The sequence below is a fragment of the Stenella coeruleoalba genome, assembly GCF_951394435.1.
Source record: "Stenella coeruleoalba genome assembly, chromosome: 7".
Lineage (NCBI taxonomy): Eukaryota > Metazoa > Chordata > Mammalia > Artiodactyla > Delphinidae > Stenella > Stenella coeruleoalba.
In genome coordinates this window covers 110,136,401-110,154,783 of record NC_137153.1, presented here as the reverse complement: position 1 = coordinate 110,154,783, position 18,383 = coordinate 110,136,401, and the positions used below count along the sequence as shown (strand labels likewise).

At 55.1% G+C, this 18,383-nt stretch overlaps 1 protein-coding gene across 5 annotated transcripts in view; it reads left to right on the top strand.

The window, feature by feature from the left end:
• Positions 1–2,258, top strand: part of TTLL11 (tubulin tyrosine ligase like 11) — a 247,009-nt gene extending 244,751 nt beyond the window's left edge. For all 5 annotated transcript variants that reach the window (XM_079926309.1, XM_079926311.1, XM_079926310.1 and 2 more), the window contains one exon: positions 299–2,258. In XM_079926309.1, coding sequence (XP_079782435.1) covers positions 299–591 — 293 coding nt within the window. In that variant the 3' untranslated portion in view covers positions 592–2,258. The remainder of the gene's footprint in view (positions 1–298) is intronic.
• Positions 2,259–18,383: the final 16,125 nt, after the last annotated feature.

Sequence of the window (18,383 nt, the reverse complement as noted above, 5' to 3'; positions counted from 1 at the left end):
ATCTGCAAGTGGTTGCAAACACCCAGCTAGACTTTCGCATGGCAGGCAGTGAGTCAGCCCCGTGTCGTTTCCAGAATGAGACAGCGGTGGGGAGAGAGCCTGGTGGCTGGAGTCGGGTCTTCCCAGGGCAGCGTGCCGAGCCACCGCTGCACGCGTGCGCGCGCGCACACACACACACACACACACCACTAACCCCAGTCACCTCTGCACGCGTGCGCACACACACACACCACTAACCCCAGTCACCTCTGCACGTGCACACACACACACCCCACTAACCCCCGTCTCTCACCCACAGGGATGTGTCTGCAGGCCTTCGTGGAGGCTTTCTTTTACCTGGCCCAGAGGAAGTTCAAGATGCTGCCCCTGCACGAGCAGGTAGCCTCGCTGATTGACCTGTGTGAATACCACCTGTCCCTGCTGGACGAGAAGCGCCTGGTGTGTGGCCGGAGCGCCACATCGGGGGGCCGGCCCCCTCACAGTGGCACCCCGCAGGAGGCCACCCCCGCAGCCCAGCTGGCTGAGGGCCATCCCCCGCCCTGCACAAACAGTGCCCTCAAGCTCTCCCATTCCAGACACGCTCTGTCCTGAGGGCCGCTCTGTCCTCCCAGAAGAAGATTGAGCCCTTCCGAGCCCAAGAGACCCCCAGGCTTCCTGCCGGGGGAGAGATGGCAGGATGCTGAGAATTCCCACCTGAGATTCCCCCTAATCGTCGCCATGTTCTGCACTTCCAGAGGCTGCCTGATTCTCAACCGCCCTCCTCCCAGCACCTCTTGGTGGCCCACCTGCTTGCGAGCCATCAGCGGACATATGATATCCAAAACGTGCCAGATGGCCTCTTCTATTCTGGGCTCATGGGAAGCCACCGCCGGGGATAAAACTGCTGTGTTTGGGGAAGGGGGCACCAACAACCCCAAGACGGAGAGCTGCGGAGAAGAAAGAACTTGAGGCAGCCAAGACTGGGGTCTGCTGAGGCCCCGAAGAGAATACGGTTAGAGCCCAGGGACATCATGTGGACTTCCTACCACCCATTCTGTGAAAATGAAGTGGAAATACCCAGCAGGCCTGCGGGACTCACCCACCGCAATCATGTGCTACCTGGGTGCGGTTAACAGACCGACCTCGTTGATTTCATGAGCTTGCCTGTTGCTGCAGTGTCCCATGTGTTATTCATTAAGATATGATTAACTGAGAGGTAACTGAGGAAGGCTGCTGAAGTCTCAGAGCTGGCGGGAGCCTCTGAGATCATTTTGTTTGACCTTGACCCCAAAGCAGGCGTCCCCCCAGTCCCGTGGCCTCTGATTGAAGCTCTCCATGGGTGGGGTGGTCATCAAGTGTGCCCAGAGTGTGCAGGGTGCCCTGGAGGGGAGGAGAGGGCTTCAGAGGGAAGGAAAGTAAGACCTGCGTAAGGACCAGAGCGAGCGGGAGCTTGATGTCAGAAGCCGGGCAAGGGGGAGCCGTGCCCTCCCATCCACGAGACCCTTTCCCTGTCTGCATCCGTGTCCCCAGGCGGCCCCCGCTCAGAGGGGAAGCTTCAGAGGCAGCCAAAGGTAGCATTTTGGAAAATGGCCCCAGGCAAGTCAGGGTCCAGGGCCTGCTGACCACAGGCAGACAAGAGACTGCCCTCGAACGGCCAGGCTATCCAGAGTGTTGTTGGATTTCGGGTTAATGTGGCCCTTTCCAGAGGGTCCTCGTTATAGGACCCTGGGGGCCCTGGATTTAGTTGACCATCAGGCTCTGAGTGAGGAGGATAAAGGGTTTTTGAAGGCACTGATTAGCACGGTGCCTGGCACACAGTAGGGCTCAGAAAATGCTCACAAATGTAGGGCCAGGGAGAAAGTCATTGGTGGCAGAGGTGTGTCCTAGACCAGCACAGACATCTTCCTTCTCCTGCTTTTCTCTTATTTATTTATTTTTTGTGTGTGTGGTACACGAGCCGCTCACTGTTGTGGCCTCTCCCGTTGCGGAGCACAGGCTCCAGACGCGCAGGCTCAGCGGCCATGGCTCACGGGCCCAGCCGCTCCGCGGCATGTGGGATCTTCCCAGACCGGGGCACGAACCCGCGTCCCCTGCATCGGCAGGCGGACTCTCAACCAGTGCGCCACCAGGGAAGCCCTATACCATTTCTTGAAGTTGATTTCCAGAAAGCGTTCACTTGCCAAAACGGGGTGCAATCATCAGTTTCCAAACCAACCAAGCACGCTGAATTTTTTAGAAAAAAAAAAAATGTATCGACAGGCTGAATTCCAGCCACATTGTTTGAGGTGATATGTGAACATCAGCTCCCAGGATGAGGACCGTTCTCACCCCACCCGTTGTGTGTCATCTGGAGGCAGGTTGCTGGGTGGCCCCCCAGGGTCACTGTCTAGAAGGAGTCCCTCCAGGGCAGACAGGGCCTGAGAAGCCCCACGGCCCTCGGTGAGCACTGGGGAGACGAGGCTGCCGTTTTATAGGAGGCCAGTCAGTGACAGAGCGGGCCCTATTTGCTCAATTTCTTTGAACAGGAAGAATGAAGAGGCTGCTCCGTTATTAGAGTGAGTGATAGGAGACTTCCCCCACCGACTCGTGCCTAATAGGAAGTCCCACTGTGTTTATCCCCTTTGGTAATTGCTGCTCGTTTTGTAGGGTGTAATTGAAGTGATTGCAAAAGCAGGTGTTTCCTTCCTCCTGGAAGAGAGGTGCTCCGTGGGGATCTGGGTCCCTGAGCTCTGCCCATGGGGTCAGCCCAGCCCTGAGAAGGGCCCTCGGGCTCCATCCCAGCCTCGTCTCCCCCACCCTCTCCTGCCCTTCCTGCCCCTCCTTTTGGTGTTCCCACACAGTCCAGCCACACCGACGCTGTCACTGTTCACTGACTGAGCCCCTGCAGGGCCGGCCCCCAGAGTGGCTTCAATGAATGGATGAGATCAGCTCGGTCCGTTCCAGCTTAGGCTGCGTGCATCCCTGGGCCACTGCCCGCCTCCATCCTTTCTCGCCGTGCCTGCCGTGCCCCTTCTGGTGTACCCGGAAAGCATCCTTCCCCCTTCAGTGCTGGCCTTACCTGCTCCCCTCCTTCCTGCCTCCCAGGGGATGTGCTTGGCTTCTCTGCTGGTACGGTCAGGAGTTCTGTCCCCGCAGCCTGGTCAGAACGGGGCCTGTAAAGGCGATTTGGATTCGGTGAGTCTGTTGGCGCTGCTGGTCCCAACAGGCCCCTCCCCATGTGCGGGGCAGGGCCCCCTGGAGACAGGCGCCTCCGTCCCCAAACTCCTGGGTCCCTCCTGTATGTCCTCCATCCACTCTCCCAGCTCAGACCCCATCAGCTCTTAGCTGCATTGCATCAGTCTTCTGCCTCTTAAACCCCTCAACCATCTTCTGTCCCTTTCAGCCCAGGGAGGACTCTGAGAAGCACAGCGGTGACTGCACAGTCCCCCAGTCCAGTCAACCCTCCCTCCTCCCAGTTAAAGCCCAAGCCCCCGACCCGGCATTCAGGTCCCCTCGTGATCCAGTCCCCTCCTGCCTTTCCACCCGAAATCCACGCTCAGCCCCCAGCCCTCAGGAGCAGTCTCTGTGCTCCCAACAGGCCCTTGGTGTCCGTCGTTACCGCTCGGGAGAGAATGTGCCGGTTCCCACCCCCTGGGGAGGGCCACGGGGCCCGGATCTGCTCGGTGCTGTCCCACCTTTGCTGTCCCCTCTGCTGGACCCTCCCTCTGTCCAGTGGAAGCTTACTTATCTTTCAAGGCCCAGCTCAAGTGTCCCCACTGCCATCCCCCCAACAGTGAGCCTCCCCCTCCTTCTACTTGTGAGAACCTGGGAAGTCCTTTGTTATCACACTTGTGCTGTGGTGTCGTGGCGTTCGTTCCCACCAAGCAGTGAGTTCTCTCACGGTCAGGCAGGTGCTGGATTCACGCTGGCCCCTCGGGCACCCACCGAGCCGGGGCCCTGCAGGTGCTGGGACCGTCCAGGGGGCCTGGGCGAGAAGCCTGAGCTGCAACACTGCTGCTCCCCAGCCCCCTGCGGATGCCCTGGCGGTTTAGTTTGTGAACGTGTCCGTGTCCCGGGACCCCAGCAGACAGTGGCTCCTCTGACCCTGGGCAGTCTCTCCGTGTTCCTTCGTGCCCGGGCACTGCTCTGGGCTGCGTCCCCCATGGGCAACCCCGTCTGGGAGACTAAGGGCCACCGGATCGTGCCCGCCACGGCTCCTCCATCGGGCATCCAGCCTGTCTCTCCAGCCCCGCAGCATCTGTGGGGGGTTGGTTAGTTCAGAGCAGATAATCCTGATGTGAATGTAGTCAGTCAGGGTGGGCAGGACCAGGTTGGGGACGAGCCTAGACATTGGAATGGTGTTCCGTCCCTTTCTAGAATCAACTCCCCTTCCCACGTGAGTGTACCATCTGTTGGGCGCTTCACAGTTTGCAAAGTACTTTTATCTCCATCCTCCCAACGACCCCACAAAGGATGAGGGTTCTCATCACTCTCTTTTCATAGCTGGGGGCACTGATGCCCAGGAGGTCAGGTGACTTTCCCAAGGCCTCCCAGCTGGTGAAAGGCAGAGCCCAGCCCCCAACGCCTTGCTCCTTTCTCGGCCCGATAACCGCTCTTGTAACGGCACCTCAACGCTCCTACAGCCCACCAAGGAGAGGGTTTTGGCCCCATTTCACAGACGCAGAAACCCACATCTGAGAGAGGCTGGGTGCTGGCTCAGGTGGTCCTGGGGTTCTGGGGCTTAGCTTGGGGCAGTCCCACCTGCTCTTTCGCACTGAGCTCTATGGGCTCCGGGTTCCTGAGCTGCACCGGAGATGACAGCTCCTCTCTCACTTTGTCTCTGGAAACAGAAGACAAGAGATGGAAAACATAATACACGTGAAAGCATTTTGTAAACCCAAATGCTGCCGGGATGCCGAGTTATCTTCAGACTGGCTTCTGGTTTCCTGCAAAGTGTAAAGGGATGAAGGGAAAAGGTTCCTCCTGGAATGTTCTAATCCATCAGGACAAATGAAGTCAGAACAGTCAGCTCCCCTCCCTCTCCTCCCCGCTTCATCCTCACGTAGCTGAAGACATTCACGGGGTGAAAAATGCTTTCCGCTGCTCCTCTGACACCTGGAAATTTGCCTTGTGATTGGCAGAATATTACTCCAAAATAGCTTAATTTTTTTTCATTTCTGGATGAATGCCCTAAACTCTTCGGTCCCAGCCTTGAGAACTGGCTTAACTGGCTGGCATTTGAGCCCCTTCCCTCAAAACTCAGAAATGACGAGATCTCGCTCAGTGGCTGAGAGCTGTCCTTCTCTCCAAGCGAGGCAAACTCACCCTGACTGGTATTTTTGCCAATCTCCTACTGAGTTTGACAGATAGGGGAGAAATTTTCCCATACGGTATATGAATTTCTCCCTCATGAAATATGTTCGATTTTTTTTTTTTTTTTCTGTTCCAGGGGCAAAGGAGCTTTGCAGAACAGGCAACATATTCAATTACCTCCATCTCTAGTAACCGGAAGTCCTGATTTTTCTATAACTAGGAAAACCACACAGCATACTGCTTATACATGCATGTGTGCATACACAAACACACACACACACACACACACACACACACTGAGCACCATTGAGCTTTGGCATAAAATGGCAAAATTGCTTCTGAGCCTTATTTAGAGAGCAGAGGAAAGAGGGTCTTTGCAGCCCTGGGGTAACATAACACGCTCACCAGGAGGCTCACAAGCAGAACATTTCCTCCGACACGAAGGCATTTGCTAAGGCGGTAGTTTGGGGCCACAGGGACGTTGCCCACCCCTCACCATGTCCCTCCAGCCCCCTCCCAGGCTGCAGAAGCAAGGCAAGGAGCTGGGGGATGAAAAGAGTCAGCAGGAGCATCTCCCTTCAGAACTTCTTGCATCAGAACGGGGAAAATGAGAATCCCAGCAGAGGCCCTGAGCGCTCTGTGAAGAGCGAGTGTCTTTGTCCGGGCCTGTCGCTCTCCAGCTATGTGACCATGGCCATGGACCGGTGATTCCACCCCCTTCCCTCTTCCTCTCCTGCACAGTGGAGATGGGTCGTAACCAATGTAAGGAGCCTGGCACCAGGAAGCGTCTTAATAAATGTCCTTTGAGGAAAGGACCGGTCTCGATATGCTTGAACTAGACAGGTGCCACAGATCACTCCCGCCCACGTGGATGGCCCTGACAGGCCAGGCTCCTCCAGGTCTGGTGGGCGGCCCCACGTGCTTGTCCCTCCTCCCTGCTGCTGCTGGACTGCGGCTTCTGCTTCTTAAAAGCCTTTAAAAATTCTTTATTAAATTTTCATGACGCATAAAGTCGAGGTTCTGTTACTTGGCCTCAGTTGTCTTGGTAACTTCGTAAAATGCAATAAAAAAACGGAGCTGAGTGTCTCTGCACGCAGGCCCCACGTAGAAACGGCTGCAAAGTACTGCAAAGTACCGACGATTTCTTCTGCGTGATAATTAGCGACAGCAAATCCAGCAGGGTTGACAGGGCTTGTTCATTTGGGGTCAGCTGGGGAGAAAGGGGATCCTTCCAATTTTTTTCTCCTCTAGTGGTTAATGTCTGGCTGGGGAGCTAAATATTGCCTCAGGGAACCTGTGAGATCCTGGAGGAGATGGAGGAAGGAGTTTGGAAAAGCCCCCAACCCTTGATCCACTGGGGACAGTCTCCCTGAGGGAGGGAGTGACGTGCCCCTAGAGCCTGGCCACGTCGTAGAGAGTCTGGCGGCACGCCTGCCCTCGAGGAGAAAGTGGCTCCTTCCAGCTTTGCGTGGGCGGCAGCCACTGCCCACAGCGCCAGGCTGGGTAGGGGTGTGTTGCAAGCTCGGCCCCCATGGGGAGGCTCGGGGCAGGGCAGCTCCCTGGAGAACTTAGTGGTTCGAGCTGCTCCAAAGAGGCCACCTGGTGCTGCTGACACACCTGGCGGCCCTGTCCTGGCGCCAGCCCTGCCCTTGACCCTTTGGGGGTAGCCTATGTCTGCTCTGAACATTTCTCAGCCTGTGGACCAGCCGGTGGAAAGAGAAAGGCAGATGGCCTTGGGTTATAAATAAATGGGATCCCTGCCCCTTGGAAACCACCACCATCCAATGGCGTCAGAGAGGCGTCGTTTCCCACAGCCCCTCCACAGTGGGGGCCCCTCAGGCAGGCTCTGTCACCCCGGGAGCGCCTTTGTTCTTTGGGCCCCTCGGATTCTCCATTTTGTGAAACATTCAGATCCTACACGTTCTCTGTGCTCCAACTCTGTGCCAGCCTCTTGGTCTTAGACTCCTGTGCCCGCAGGTCATGGCTTGGCCGTGCAGTAAGAGCTGCCACCCTGCTCCCTGCTGAAGAAACCCAGGTTTGTCACCCACGGTCCCCCCACCAGGTGGGGAGGCTGCTCCAGCAGCCTGGGACGTTAGCACTGCCTTGGCCCATGGCAACCAGGCCAGGCATACCTTCCAGGGGTCTTTCCATGCAGCTGCCTCCCACAGAAGCCCTGGGCATCTGGTGGTGCCCCTCAGGGCTCAGACCGCACTCTGTTTTTAACCCAGGCAGCTCCAGCTTTGTCTCTAAGTAATGCGCTTTGTTGTAACATTCTATACACGGCCAGAGCATTTCCAACCTGTCAATCTCACACATGGGACACTGGAAGCCCAGAGAGGGCAAGGGCCCTGCCCAAATGCCCAGCAAGTTAGGGATGTGAGCTCAGGCCTCCTCAGCGAAGGAATCTGAAGAGCAGAAGCCAGGGCCAGCCTGTAGTTCAGGGTTTTCAACTAGATTCCATGGTGCCCAAGAGCATCTCGGCTGTTGCGTTTTTGTTTGTTTCTTTCTTCCTTTTCTGTTGTTTTGGTTGTTGTTCTGTTATATATATTGCGGTTGCACGTAAGGAAATAGCTTCAAACGCCATCATCATCATCATCACTTCCAATTTTCTACCTGTGGCAAAACTGGGGCCCTGGGAGAAGTAACTTGTTTGAAGTCATGACCAGAACAGCCTCCTCCCACCGCCGCCTGAGCCCAGCCGTGGCTCCTGGAAGATGTGCATCGTGCTGGCAACAGCGACCTGTCAGGGCGGGTTCACCCCAGGGCCCGAGGCAGGAGCTGGACCGTCCTCTCGCACCCCCCATAGAATGGTTGTGGGGACCTCGGAGGCTGGTGCTGGGCTCATTTCTCGCTTGGCCTCAGTCATCAGGCAGGAGCCATGTGATCTGCTCAGACACTCAACCTCAGTAGCTCCTCCCCAGGCGCTGACATAGCTGTGCTTCGAGCCATTTCCAGGGCCAGTGGCTGTGGCATCAGTGGGTCACTGGGTCTGTCACTGACGGTGCTGGAGAAAACTACAGCCCAGACTGGCAGGTCAGAAGTCTGCGGGCACAGCCCTGACGCCAGCTGCAGCAGCCGTTACTTGAAGGCTCATGTCTTAGCTTTAAAGTCCTGTACATATTGCTTTGGGCTCCATATTATGTCCATATTTCAGTCAGGATGCTGACTTACGTGATGCTGAGCTAAACCCCCACATCACAGCAGCTGGACACCCCTGTGGTTTGCTTCTTGCCTGTGCAAATCTGACAGGGTCAGGGGGCTCTCCAGGGTGACACTCCTCCATGCAGGGTCCCGGCTGCTTCCTGCCTGGCCTCTTTCTCCTCAAGGACGGCTTCCCAGTTGCCTCCAAAAGGAAGAGAAGACTGGAGGACTGCAGGAGTGGGTTGTTCAGGGAGAGGTGACTTCACCTCCACCCACATGCCCTTGGCCAGAATCTGGTCACCTGGCCCCAACCTGAGTGCAGGGGATACTGGGAAATGTGTTCTTCCTGTACATCCAAGTCGAAACAATGAAATGGGACTTGGTGGACACACGTTACCTTTTTGCCTCAATTCATACTTGTTTTACTATAAAAATGCTTCAATCTTCAAATAAAATTTCTGCTCCAAGAAAGTGACTGTGTTTATCTTACAGCTGCACAGAGCATCTCACCCCCACCACATACTCTCCACTTGAGAAGCACAATGTGGTGGGGGCCACATGGGTTTCCTAAGACTCCAGAGTCAGGGGATTCTGGGAATATCTTGTATCTTCCCACTAAGAACTCCAGTCCTGGGCTCTGTGGCTTGGCTGCAGCCCAGCTCCAAGCTCCTTCGGGAGCCTTCCCATCCCCTGGAAAGCCCAGTCCAAAGCAGGTCACTGCAGTTTCCCCTTGAGGATCGGGGCCAGGAGTGGAGAATAGATGAGGAGCCCAGACAGAGTGTGTGCCCTTCCCAGGCTGGAGCAGAGCACACAGCCCAAGGCGCTGGCGTCTTCAGGCCTAGAGACAGGTGGTCTGGCCACGCCAACTCTAGCTATAGGTCTGCTGAGGAGGTCGGCCCTGCACAAAGCAGCCTCAGCGCGGGGAATCGAATGGCATCAGGGCTCCTTCGGTAGCTGGTGGAAGCCGTGTCACAGCACAGGGTGATCTGAATGTAACCACATTCCTCATTCACATTCCCTGAGCACATACAACGGCCGGACCGTGCCAGGCACATTGCCTGTGTTAGTTCATTTAGTCTGAGAAGCGTGCTCGGGAAATGGACACTCTTACTATCTCCCCATTTTACAGATGAGGAAACTGAGGTTCAAAACCGAGATGAAGTGACTTGGCTTAGAAAGGCCAAAGCCAGTTTGGGATCCCGGCCTCGTGGAGACGGGATCTCACTCCAGATGGTTCTCCTCTGTGCTGCCGCGATGGGCCCCTCTTGGAAGGGCGGGTGAGTCCCACCAACAGAGGCAGCTGAGAACATGTGGAAGTGGGAGGCTCTGGGGAGACCTTGAGTAGCACCACATCAGCAAACACTTCTCTGAAAAGCCCTGGCATGTAATAAAAAAGGCCTCACCGTTCTCTGCTTCCTGGAAGGCACCCCAACCCAGCCAGGTTTACAGAACAGGAGGCCTTGGGAATTGCTTGGCTGGGCAGCAAAGTGATGGCGGTGGGGGGGGAACCTAGGAGGCCAGGTTCCCATAACTGGGACAGGAGTGTGCCAGGCAGGGTGGGCAAGGGTGGCCGGTGGTGAAAACGGTGTCCATGTGTGGAGGACCAGCTTTGTCCCAGGCCCCAGAGTCACCCTGGCCATTGGGTGATATCACTACCCTTTCACAGCTGGGGAAACTTAGGTCTGGAGAAGCTTCTCACCTTGCCTAAGGCCGCAGTAGCCTGCCCTCCGCCAGCCCACAGGCCACCAGAGAGACTCTGCAGTGGACAGCAGGGAGAGGGAAGCAGCTGCCCCCGTTACTGCAAGGTCAAAACATCCCAGGACTCCAGCCACCCCTGTGGGAGCCACCAGCGTCACAACATCCAGAACGTCAACCCCGACCCGGGCTCCCGGTCCAGAAATGACACTCTTGTTTCAGCCCTTTCTCTGTGCTCACACGCTGTGTGTCAAGTGGCACCTGACGGGCTGGGGGGGACAGGAGCCTACAGCCGACGGGGGCCCTGAGTGCAGGGGCAAAGCGCCCTTGGCTTCCTAGTCAGGAAACGTTCGCACACATTCCACACTCTTGATAAAATATGGAAGGATATTATACATTTTACAGGGGTTTCCTTTATTGAAAAAAAAGCTTTTAAAGAGTTTTGATTCTTATAATGTATCTGGAAAATTCACGTTCATGGAAATTCATTCCCCGAGGACATGGTAAAATGAGCCTCCGCTGCATGGGAATGACGCTCAGCCACCTGGGCTTCTTGTGTTTGCTGTAATTTTTTTCTTCTTTTTTTTAATGTTGTGTTAGTTTCAGGTGCACAGCAAAGTGATTCAGTTATACACACACACACACATACATATACACAAATATATCTATTCTTTTTCAGATTCTTTTCCATTACAAGTTATTATAAGATATAAAATATAGTTCCCTGTGCTCTACAGTAGGTCCTTGTTTATTTTATAGATTGTTGTGTGTATCTGTTAATCCCAAACTCCTAATTTATCCCTTCCCCCCACCTTTTCCCCTTTGGTAACCATAAGTTTGTTTTCTGTCTGTGAGTCTATTTCTATTTTGAAAATAAGTTCATTTGTACCATTTTTTTAGATTCCACATATAAGTGATATTTGTCTTTCTGTGTCTGACTTACTTCACTTAATATGATAATCTCTAGGTCCATCCATGTTGCTGCAAATGGCATTATTCCATTCTTTTTTATGGCCGAGTAATATTCCATTGTATACATGTACCACATCTTCTTTATCCATTCGTCTGTCGATGGGCACTTACGTTGCTCCTTTGTCTTGGCTCTTGGAAATAGTGCTGCTATGAACACTGGGATGCATGCAACTTTTCAAATTAGAGTTTTCCCCCAATATATGCCCAAGAGTTAGGATTGTTGGATCATATGGTAACTCTATTTTAGTTTCTTACGGAACCTCCATAATGTTCTCTATAGTGGCTGCAATAATTTTTTAAAAAATGCAGTGGAGATACATATATAAATGCCCATATGATATTAATGCATATATATAATGACTAAAACAAATAAAAACAGCTCAAAAAGATGTACAGTGACAAGTAATCTCCCTTTCACCCCTGTGCTTCAATTCTCCAGTCTGTCCCCAGAGGCAGCTATAGTTTCTGGGTTTTGTGTGTTCCTTTCAAAGACAGTCTGTACACGTACATGAATTCTTACATGTGTGTGTATCCACCAACCGGCACTCTACTTTTCACTTAACACTGTTTCTGGGAGGTTGTTGCGTGATATGTTCATGTCAGCTGACCTCAGATTTTTTTTTTTTTTTTTTTTTTTGCGGTACGCGGGCCTCTCACTGTTGTGGCCTCTCCCGTTGCGGAGCACAGGCTCCGGACGCGCAGGCTCAGCGGCCATGGCTCACGGGCCCAGCCGCTCCGCGGCACGTGGGATCTTCCCGGACCGGGGCACGAACCCGCGTCCCCTGCATCGGCAGGCAGACTCTCAACCACTGCGCCACCAGGGAAGCCCTGGCCTCAGATTTTTAATGGCACCATTGTCATGCCATTATGCGATACACTATAATGACTTAGAATATTTTCGTTTACTTAAATGGCCCCCAATCGATGCATTTAGTTTGCTTCCGGTTTTCTGTTACTACATGAAGTGCCGCAGGGATGTGTACACACATCTTTATGCACACGTATGGGTACATCCTACAGGTCGAATTACTAGGTCAAAGGGTATATGCATTTTAAATTGCAATCAATATTGCCAAATTGCCCTCCCAAGAGGCCACACCGATTTTCAGTCCCACCAACACTGTGTGAGAGGGCCAGCTCCCCCATCCTCCCCAACGAGGCTCGTTATCAAAACGCTAACCTTTGCCAGTCGGTGGGTGAAAAAAACATGGCAGCATCTCATTACAGATTGAATTTGTTTCTCTTACAAATGAGGTTGAGAAGCTTTCTTCTGTGTTTCAAAGTCATGAGTATTTCCTTTCCTACAAACTGGCTGCTCGTGTTCTTTGCCCATTTTTCGACTGGTCTTTTTCTTGTTGATTTGCAGCATCACTTTGCAGATGAAAAGAATTAGGCTTTTGTCATATTTTTTGGCAAAATATGTGTTCTATACGGGCCATTTTTTGGCAGCCAACTGTCTCTCTACCTCAACAAATTCTCCACAGGCTGCCAGAGTGGTCTTTCGGAAATGCCACTCTGATCATGTCCCCCTCCTCCCGAAAGACACAAAACGGCTTCCTGCCACCTGGATCCAGCTCAGACTCCCCACTTGGTTTGGGGAACCTGCCCATTTGGGGCCCAGCTTTCTCCCGCCCCAACAAAAGGCCCACCACATGCAGCTGTGAGGGTTGTGCACTGTGCAGGGGGCAGTGACACCCAGGGAAGGACCTTGGGGGCATCCCCTGGAGGTGGACAGCGGGGCAGCCCGCCGAGAGGCTGCCTCTTTCTCCGGTGAACCTTAGCTCAGGACTCAGCACACTTTCGACCATTCCTCAAAGCCCCATCTCTTCCATTCCTCCAGGGCTAGGTCCAGGCTCTTCCTTCCGCCCCAGATGCGACCCCTCCCCTGTGGCCTGGTAAGCTTCCTCCTCTGCAAAGCTGACCCCACTTTCACAGGCTGGCTTGGGTCCCCCCGCCCCAGCCTTTGTGTGCCCCTTTAACCCACTGCAAGGTGATTCTCTCTCTAGGGGAGGGCTGTGTGCATTCACTCCTGGATCCCACCCCCGGTCAGAGGAGGTCCTCGGGAAATGTGTGTGGAATGAATAAATGAGGGAATGAGCGAAGGCAGCCTTCTTTTATTTTTAAAAGAACTTTTTAAACTGAGGCAGTATAGTTGATGTACAATATTACTGATATATAAGTTACAGGTGTACGATATAGTGATTCGCAATTTTTAAAGGTTATACTCATTTATAGTTATTGTAAGATGTTAGTTGTATTCCCTGTGTTGTACAATATATCCTTGGAGGTTATTTTATACATCATAGTTTGTACCTCTTAATCCCCTCCCCCTGGATTGCCCCCGCCCCCTCCCCTCCCCATCACCCACCCACTGGTAACCACTAGTTTGGTCTCTGTATCTGCTAGTCTGTGAAGGTGGCCTCCTGACTGCTGAAGCCAGTGCAGGTGAGGAGTGAGGGGTGAAGACCCAGTATCCCCTCAGCCTTCTCAGCCTAATGTAAAGTTGTGCATTTACCCGATAGGCTGTTTTTTTTGTATAAATCTCCATTAAACACTTTGAAAAATGCAAATTAAAAAAAAAGCCCAGCAGACTGGCTCTTCCCAGGTAATTATAGTAGACCCTGCAAGTCTGTACTGAGGCCGTTTTATTTAGTAGGTCTATGGCTCTTCCCAGATTATAAATGAAAGCCCTTCAGGGAGCAGGTTATTCTCCCTCCCCTAAATTCCCCAGGGCGGGGCATTGCAAGAGGACTCAGTGGGCACAAACACCGTTGCCATGGGGCTCGCACAGGGGAGCGGGGGCCCAGGGACCCTTCCTGGTCGATAGGGGCCAGTGGGATGTAGGCTGTAAAGCAGGTCCTTCCTCCTAAACCCCAAACCCTCGCTGGCAGCCCCCATCTGGGCCAGCCCTCCATCCCTCCCCCAGCGGGGAAGGTACCCACGGCTCCCCAGCCCCGCGCTGTCCCCCCGGGGCGCCTGCAGGACTTCCTGCCGCGCCACCCACCTCCACTGCTCAGCTGCCATCAGTCCTTCGCCTGCATCCTGGGGACCTTTAAACACGTGAGTCAGATAACGATCCTCACAGCTGCACTTCCCTGCCTGGCTCCTGTGGCCCCTCTGGATTCCCGTGCCCTGTGCCCTGTGGGGGGTCCGTACCTCTGCCAGGGACCCTGTGACCTGGCTAAGGCCTGCTCAGCTGGCTCACCCCTCTCCCTTTCCTGCCAGCACCGTGCCAACCCTGGGGAGGTGGGGATATGAGCAAAACCAGACATGGCCCTGCCCACCTGATGCTGCGAGATGGACGGGGGTTAACTAAGAGCAGAGAGGAGGCAGCACGGAGGGAGGCCCTGCGCACAGATCCGGCTCAGAGAACGAGGACGGCGTGGGGCAGGGGAGGCTGGCAGAGGACCAGCCCTGCAGGCAGTGCAGGCCACCCTGAAGATGTCCTCCTTGCCACTGGAGAGTGTTCAGAGGACACTGTGGTCGGGGCTGTGGTTTGACAGACAACTGAGCTTAGGATTGGAGGGTGGACCACGGAGTGGGACGGTGTGCAGGGATCCCGGCGATGGGAAGCTGGCGGCGGCCCTGGTGATAAAGGGCCGTGAGAATTGATGGCGCTCCTCATGACGGTTATTTAATGCCCTCTCCCCTCCCTCCAGGACGGCAGGGCCTTGTCCATCCCACTGGCAGCCCTGGCAGCACCTAGCACACAACTCAGTACATAGTAGGTGGAATGTTCTGGGAATGAATGACAGGTTAGAGAGGGGATAGTAATCAAATAATGGATTTAACAGGTGGGGAAACTGATGCTCTATGTCGTGGAGCAGTGTGTCACCTGGGTGAGCTGGCGACGACCCCGGCACGGGGCAGCCCTGAAAACCCTGTCCCCGCCCACCTTGCTCACAAAGACCTGTTTTCATAACTTGTCATTTCCCTACACGCCCACAGGCAGGGACACACTGCGCCGCTAGATAAATCTGGGCCACTTTTCAGCATCGTTTAACATCCCCGGGAAGGTTGGATCACGTGGCCTCCAGCAGCAGCCCATTAGCTGACAGGCTGAAGCATATCATATTGAATTCCACGGCCCGCGGAGCCCGGGAGACGCCGTGCTGCTCGGAAATCTGCGCTGAGTTATTAGGATGCAATCGTCCTGCGCATTTCCTGTAGTGAACACGTTGCCTCCCTCCTCTTGCCAGGACTGTTTCCCCAAACCTCCAGTGGGAGTGGGAGGACCTTGAACTCACTCCCTGTCTATAGCTTGAAAGGAAGAGGGGATGAGCTGGAAGGGCGATGGTAGCGGGGCAGGGACCAGTGCGGGGGGCTGACTGTGAGTGCTGCTTGCAGAGAGATGGTCTGGAGGCATTGCGCTGGCCTCCTGCCCACCCCCGCAGCCCCCCCAGCCCTCATCCTGTGTCTCCCTGCTCCCCCACCCCCGCCCCTGTGTGCCGTGGCCCTTGGCCACAGCTGCAGCAGGACCTATGGACAGGCCAGCCAGGGACTCAGCCGCTGACGCCCACAGCCTGGCCACGGCACGAGGCATCCACCTCCGCCCTACCTCCTGGGACCCCACGGGCCTGAGCTTCTGCCTTCGGCACGTGCCACGCACCCTGACCACTGCCCTGTACAAACTAAACTGGGACACATCACTATATGGTGAGGACATTCAAGATGGCGGCTCTCTTGCTCTGTAGATCCCCTGCTCGACCAGGCCCTGCTTCTCCTACACCCTGTCACACGAGCATCATCACCCCCTCCCCCAGCTAGAGATTGTTCTAGTCCTTAGGCTAGATGGTCGTTAACCCGAAATGCGTGCGGGACGGGCCCCAGCTGCTGGTTTCCCTGGTGACTGATGAGCCAACCTGACGTCAATTGCGCTATAAACGGCAGCCTCCTTCTCCCTCAAGTAGCCAAGATGGCTGTCGTGTCCCGCCTGCTGCCCACGGTGGGGTGTTGCTCCAGGATCCTCTGGTTCGAACGTGCAAGACACTTTATCCATTAACCATCGATGTCTCTGGCTGTTGCCAGGCTCTTTCTTCGGTCTCATGGCTGGACAACTACAAGACTTGCAGGCCTGCGGGGTGCAGCCCAACTGCTGTCGGCCAGGAAGCCGAGGAAACTCCTGTGAACGCCGAGATGTTGGAAGGTAAGGACGCGGGGGGGAGGGGGAACCGCAAACTGTGTGGTGATCGGGGAGGGGCGGGGTGCGGGGGCCGTCCCCTGCACTTGGGGCCCTGCGACAGCTGACCACTGTGAGAGATGTCCTTATCTTCCACTACACTGACGATGCTCTGTTAACCTCGCTCTCCAGTTTAAGAGTAGCAGCCCCGTGCTCCCGGCTCATCTGACTGCACGGGGATGGCTGGTGCGTACAGACGAAATGTACAGACCTGGCTTAGCTATCAAATACTTAGGCGTTCTCTGGTTGGGTAAGACGAGATACCCACACCCTCCACCCCTAAACAGCTACAGACACGGCCTTTAGGGATATTAGCTCAGAGACAGGCCTGTGGCCAGTTACCCGGAAAGGAGTGGTTGAGGCCTGTGGCAATGGCAAAATACTAGGTACCCTGGTGCTCCTGGTCCCAGCTGCGGGGGGGGGCAGAGCTACGTGCAGCCTAGGTGTGTCGTAACAGGTGGAAGCCATTACAAAAGGACTACCCACGTTGTTGAGCAATGCAAAAACCCACCACTGGGGGGTCTAGAACAGCAGTGTGTGACATACGGGACCCCTATGAATATCACTGGTGACCAAGGGACCCGCCCTGAAGTTGAGGAATGGGCCGCTAAGAATGCCACACGCTGCCGTTTTCACCCGCCCTCCAGCCCCAGTGGCGCCGGCCGAACTGAAAGGCTGCTGGGCCAGTTAACCATACAGGGATGGGAACCTGCCCTCAGCTGTGGATCAGCAGGCTAACGCAAGCCCGGAACTATCACTGAGCATCCCAGGAGCCGTCGTCCCAGTGCCTACGCTATGTTAACCAGAGCCAACTAGTCCCCATCCGACTACGGCTCTCGACCACCAAAGGGCCGGCGCCAGCTATGGGCCAGGACAATAACTCACTTCTGCCCTTGCCGTGCGATCTGCCCCCGGGGGGGCGCGTTATAAGATGGCCCTGGTGATTTGGGTTCCCTGCCCCGTGGGGAACAGGACAGATTTTGCCTGCTGGAGAAAGCAGCATTGCATTAGCCCTGCGGTCGATTGCCATGTGCCTGCCCCGTGGCATGGCACTGCAGGCCAGGGCGATAACCGCAGGCGGGGGTGGTTCTAGCCCAGCATGCTGTCACCGCTCGTATTTTGCTCAGTGGTCGCGATCTCCCCTGTATCGCGCCTGTTAAGCATCTTAGGTCCCTAGTCTGGGCGGAAGGCATCCGGTTACGGACTGGGCAACAACGGCTGCCTCACTGCAAAAGGAGTCTGACTGTTGGGTCTCCAGCGAGATGCCGTTGTCGTCCTGCTCTGGACTCCCATGAAAAATTGACCGGATAAGTGCCTTACCCTTGATACTGGTTAGGTGCTCTGTCTGTATCTCACGTGTGGTATCTGGTTGCAGTGCCCCTCTGCATACCTGACCCCAGGGATATTGCGGAAGAGGGGCGACCCAGATGGTAAGGGTCGCGCAGGGGACGTAGCGGGGGAGTGTGTGGTCAGGCCACTCAAGATGGCGGCTCTCTTGCTCTCTGTACGTCCCCTGCTCGACCAGGCCCTGCTTCTCCTACACGCTATCACCTGAGCATCTTTACCCCCTTCCCCAGCTAGTAATTGTTCTAGTCCTTAGGCCAGAACGGCTCCACCTGCTAGTTTCTTAAAGGGAAACAACTGCCCTCGTGATGGTGATGGTCATTAACCAGAGGGGCGTGAGGGATGGGCCCCGGCCGCGGTTTCCCTGGTGACTGATGAGCCAACCTGACGTCAATTCCCCTGTAAATGGCAGCCTCCTTCTCCCCTGAGTAGCCGAGATGGCTGCCATGTCGTACCTGCCATCTGCTGTACACCATGGAGTGTTGCTCCAGGACCCTTTGTTTTGGACGTGTAAGATCCCCTGTCCAATAAACCACTGATGTCTCCGTGGCTGTTTCCAGGCTCTTTCTTTGGTCTTGAGGCTGGACAACTGCAAGGCTTGCAGGCCCGTGGGGTGCAGCCCAACACGTATGCACACCGATATACAGACCACCTGGACAGAACCACGCTCAAACACACACATCCCATCCCAACGTGTAGGCGATATCTACCCACACGGACCCACGCCGCACCCATCACACCTAGTGTCCCTGGCTCTCACACCTACATTTGCACACACGCT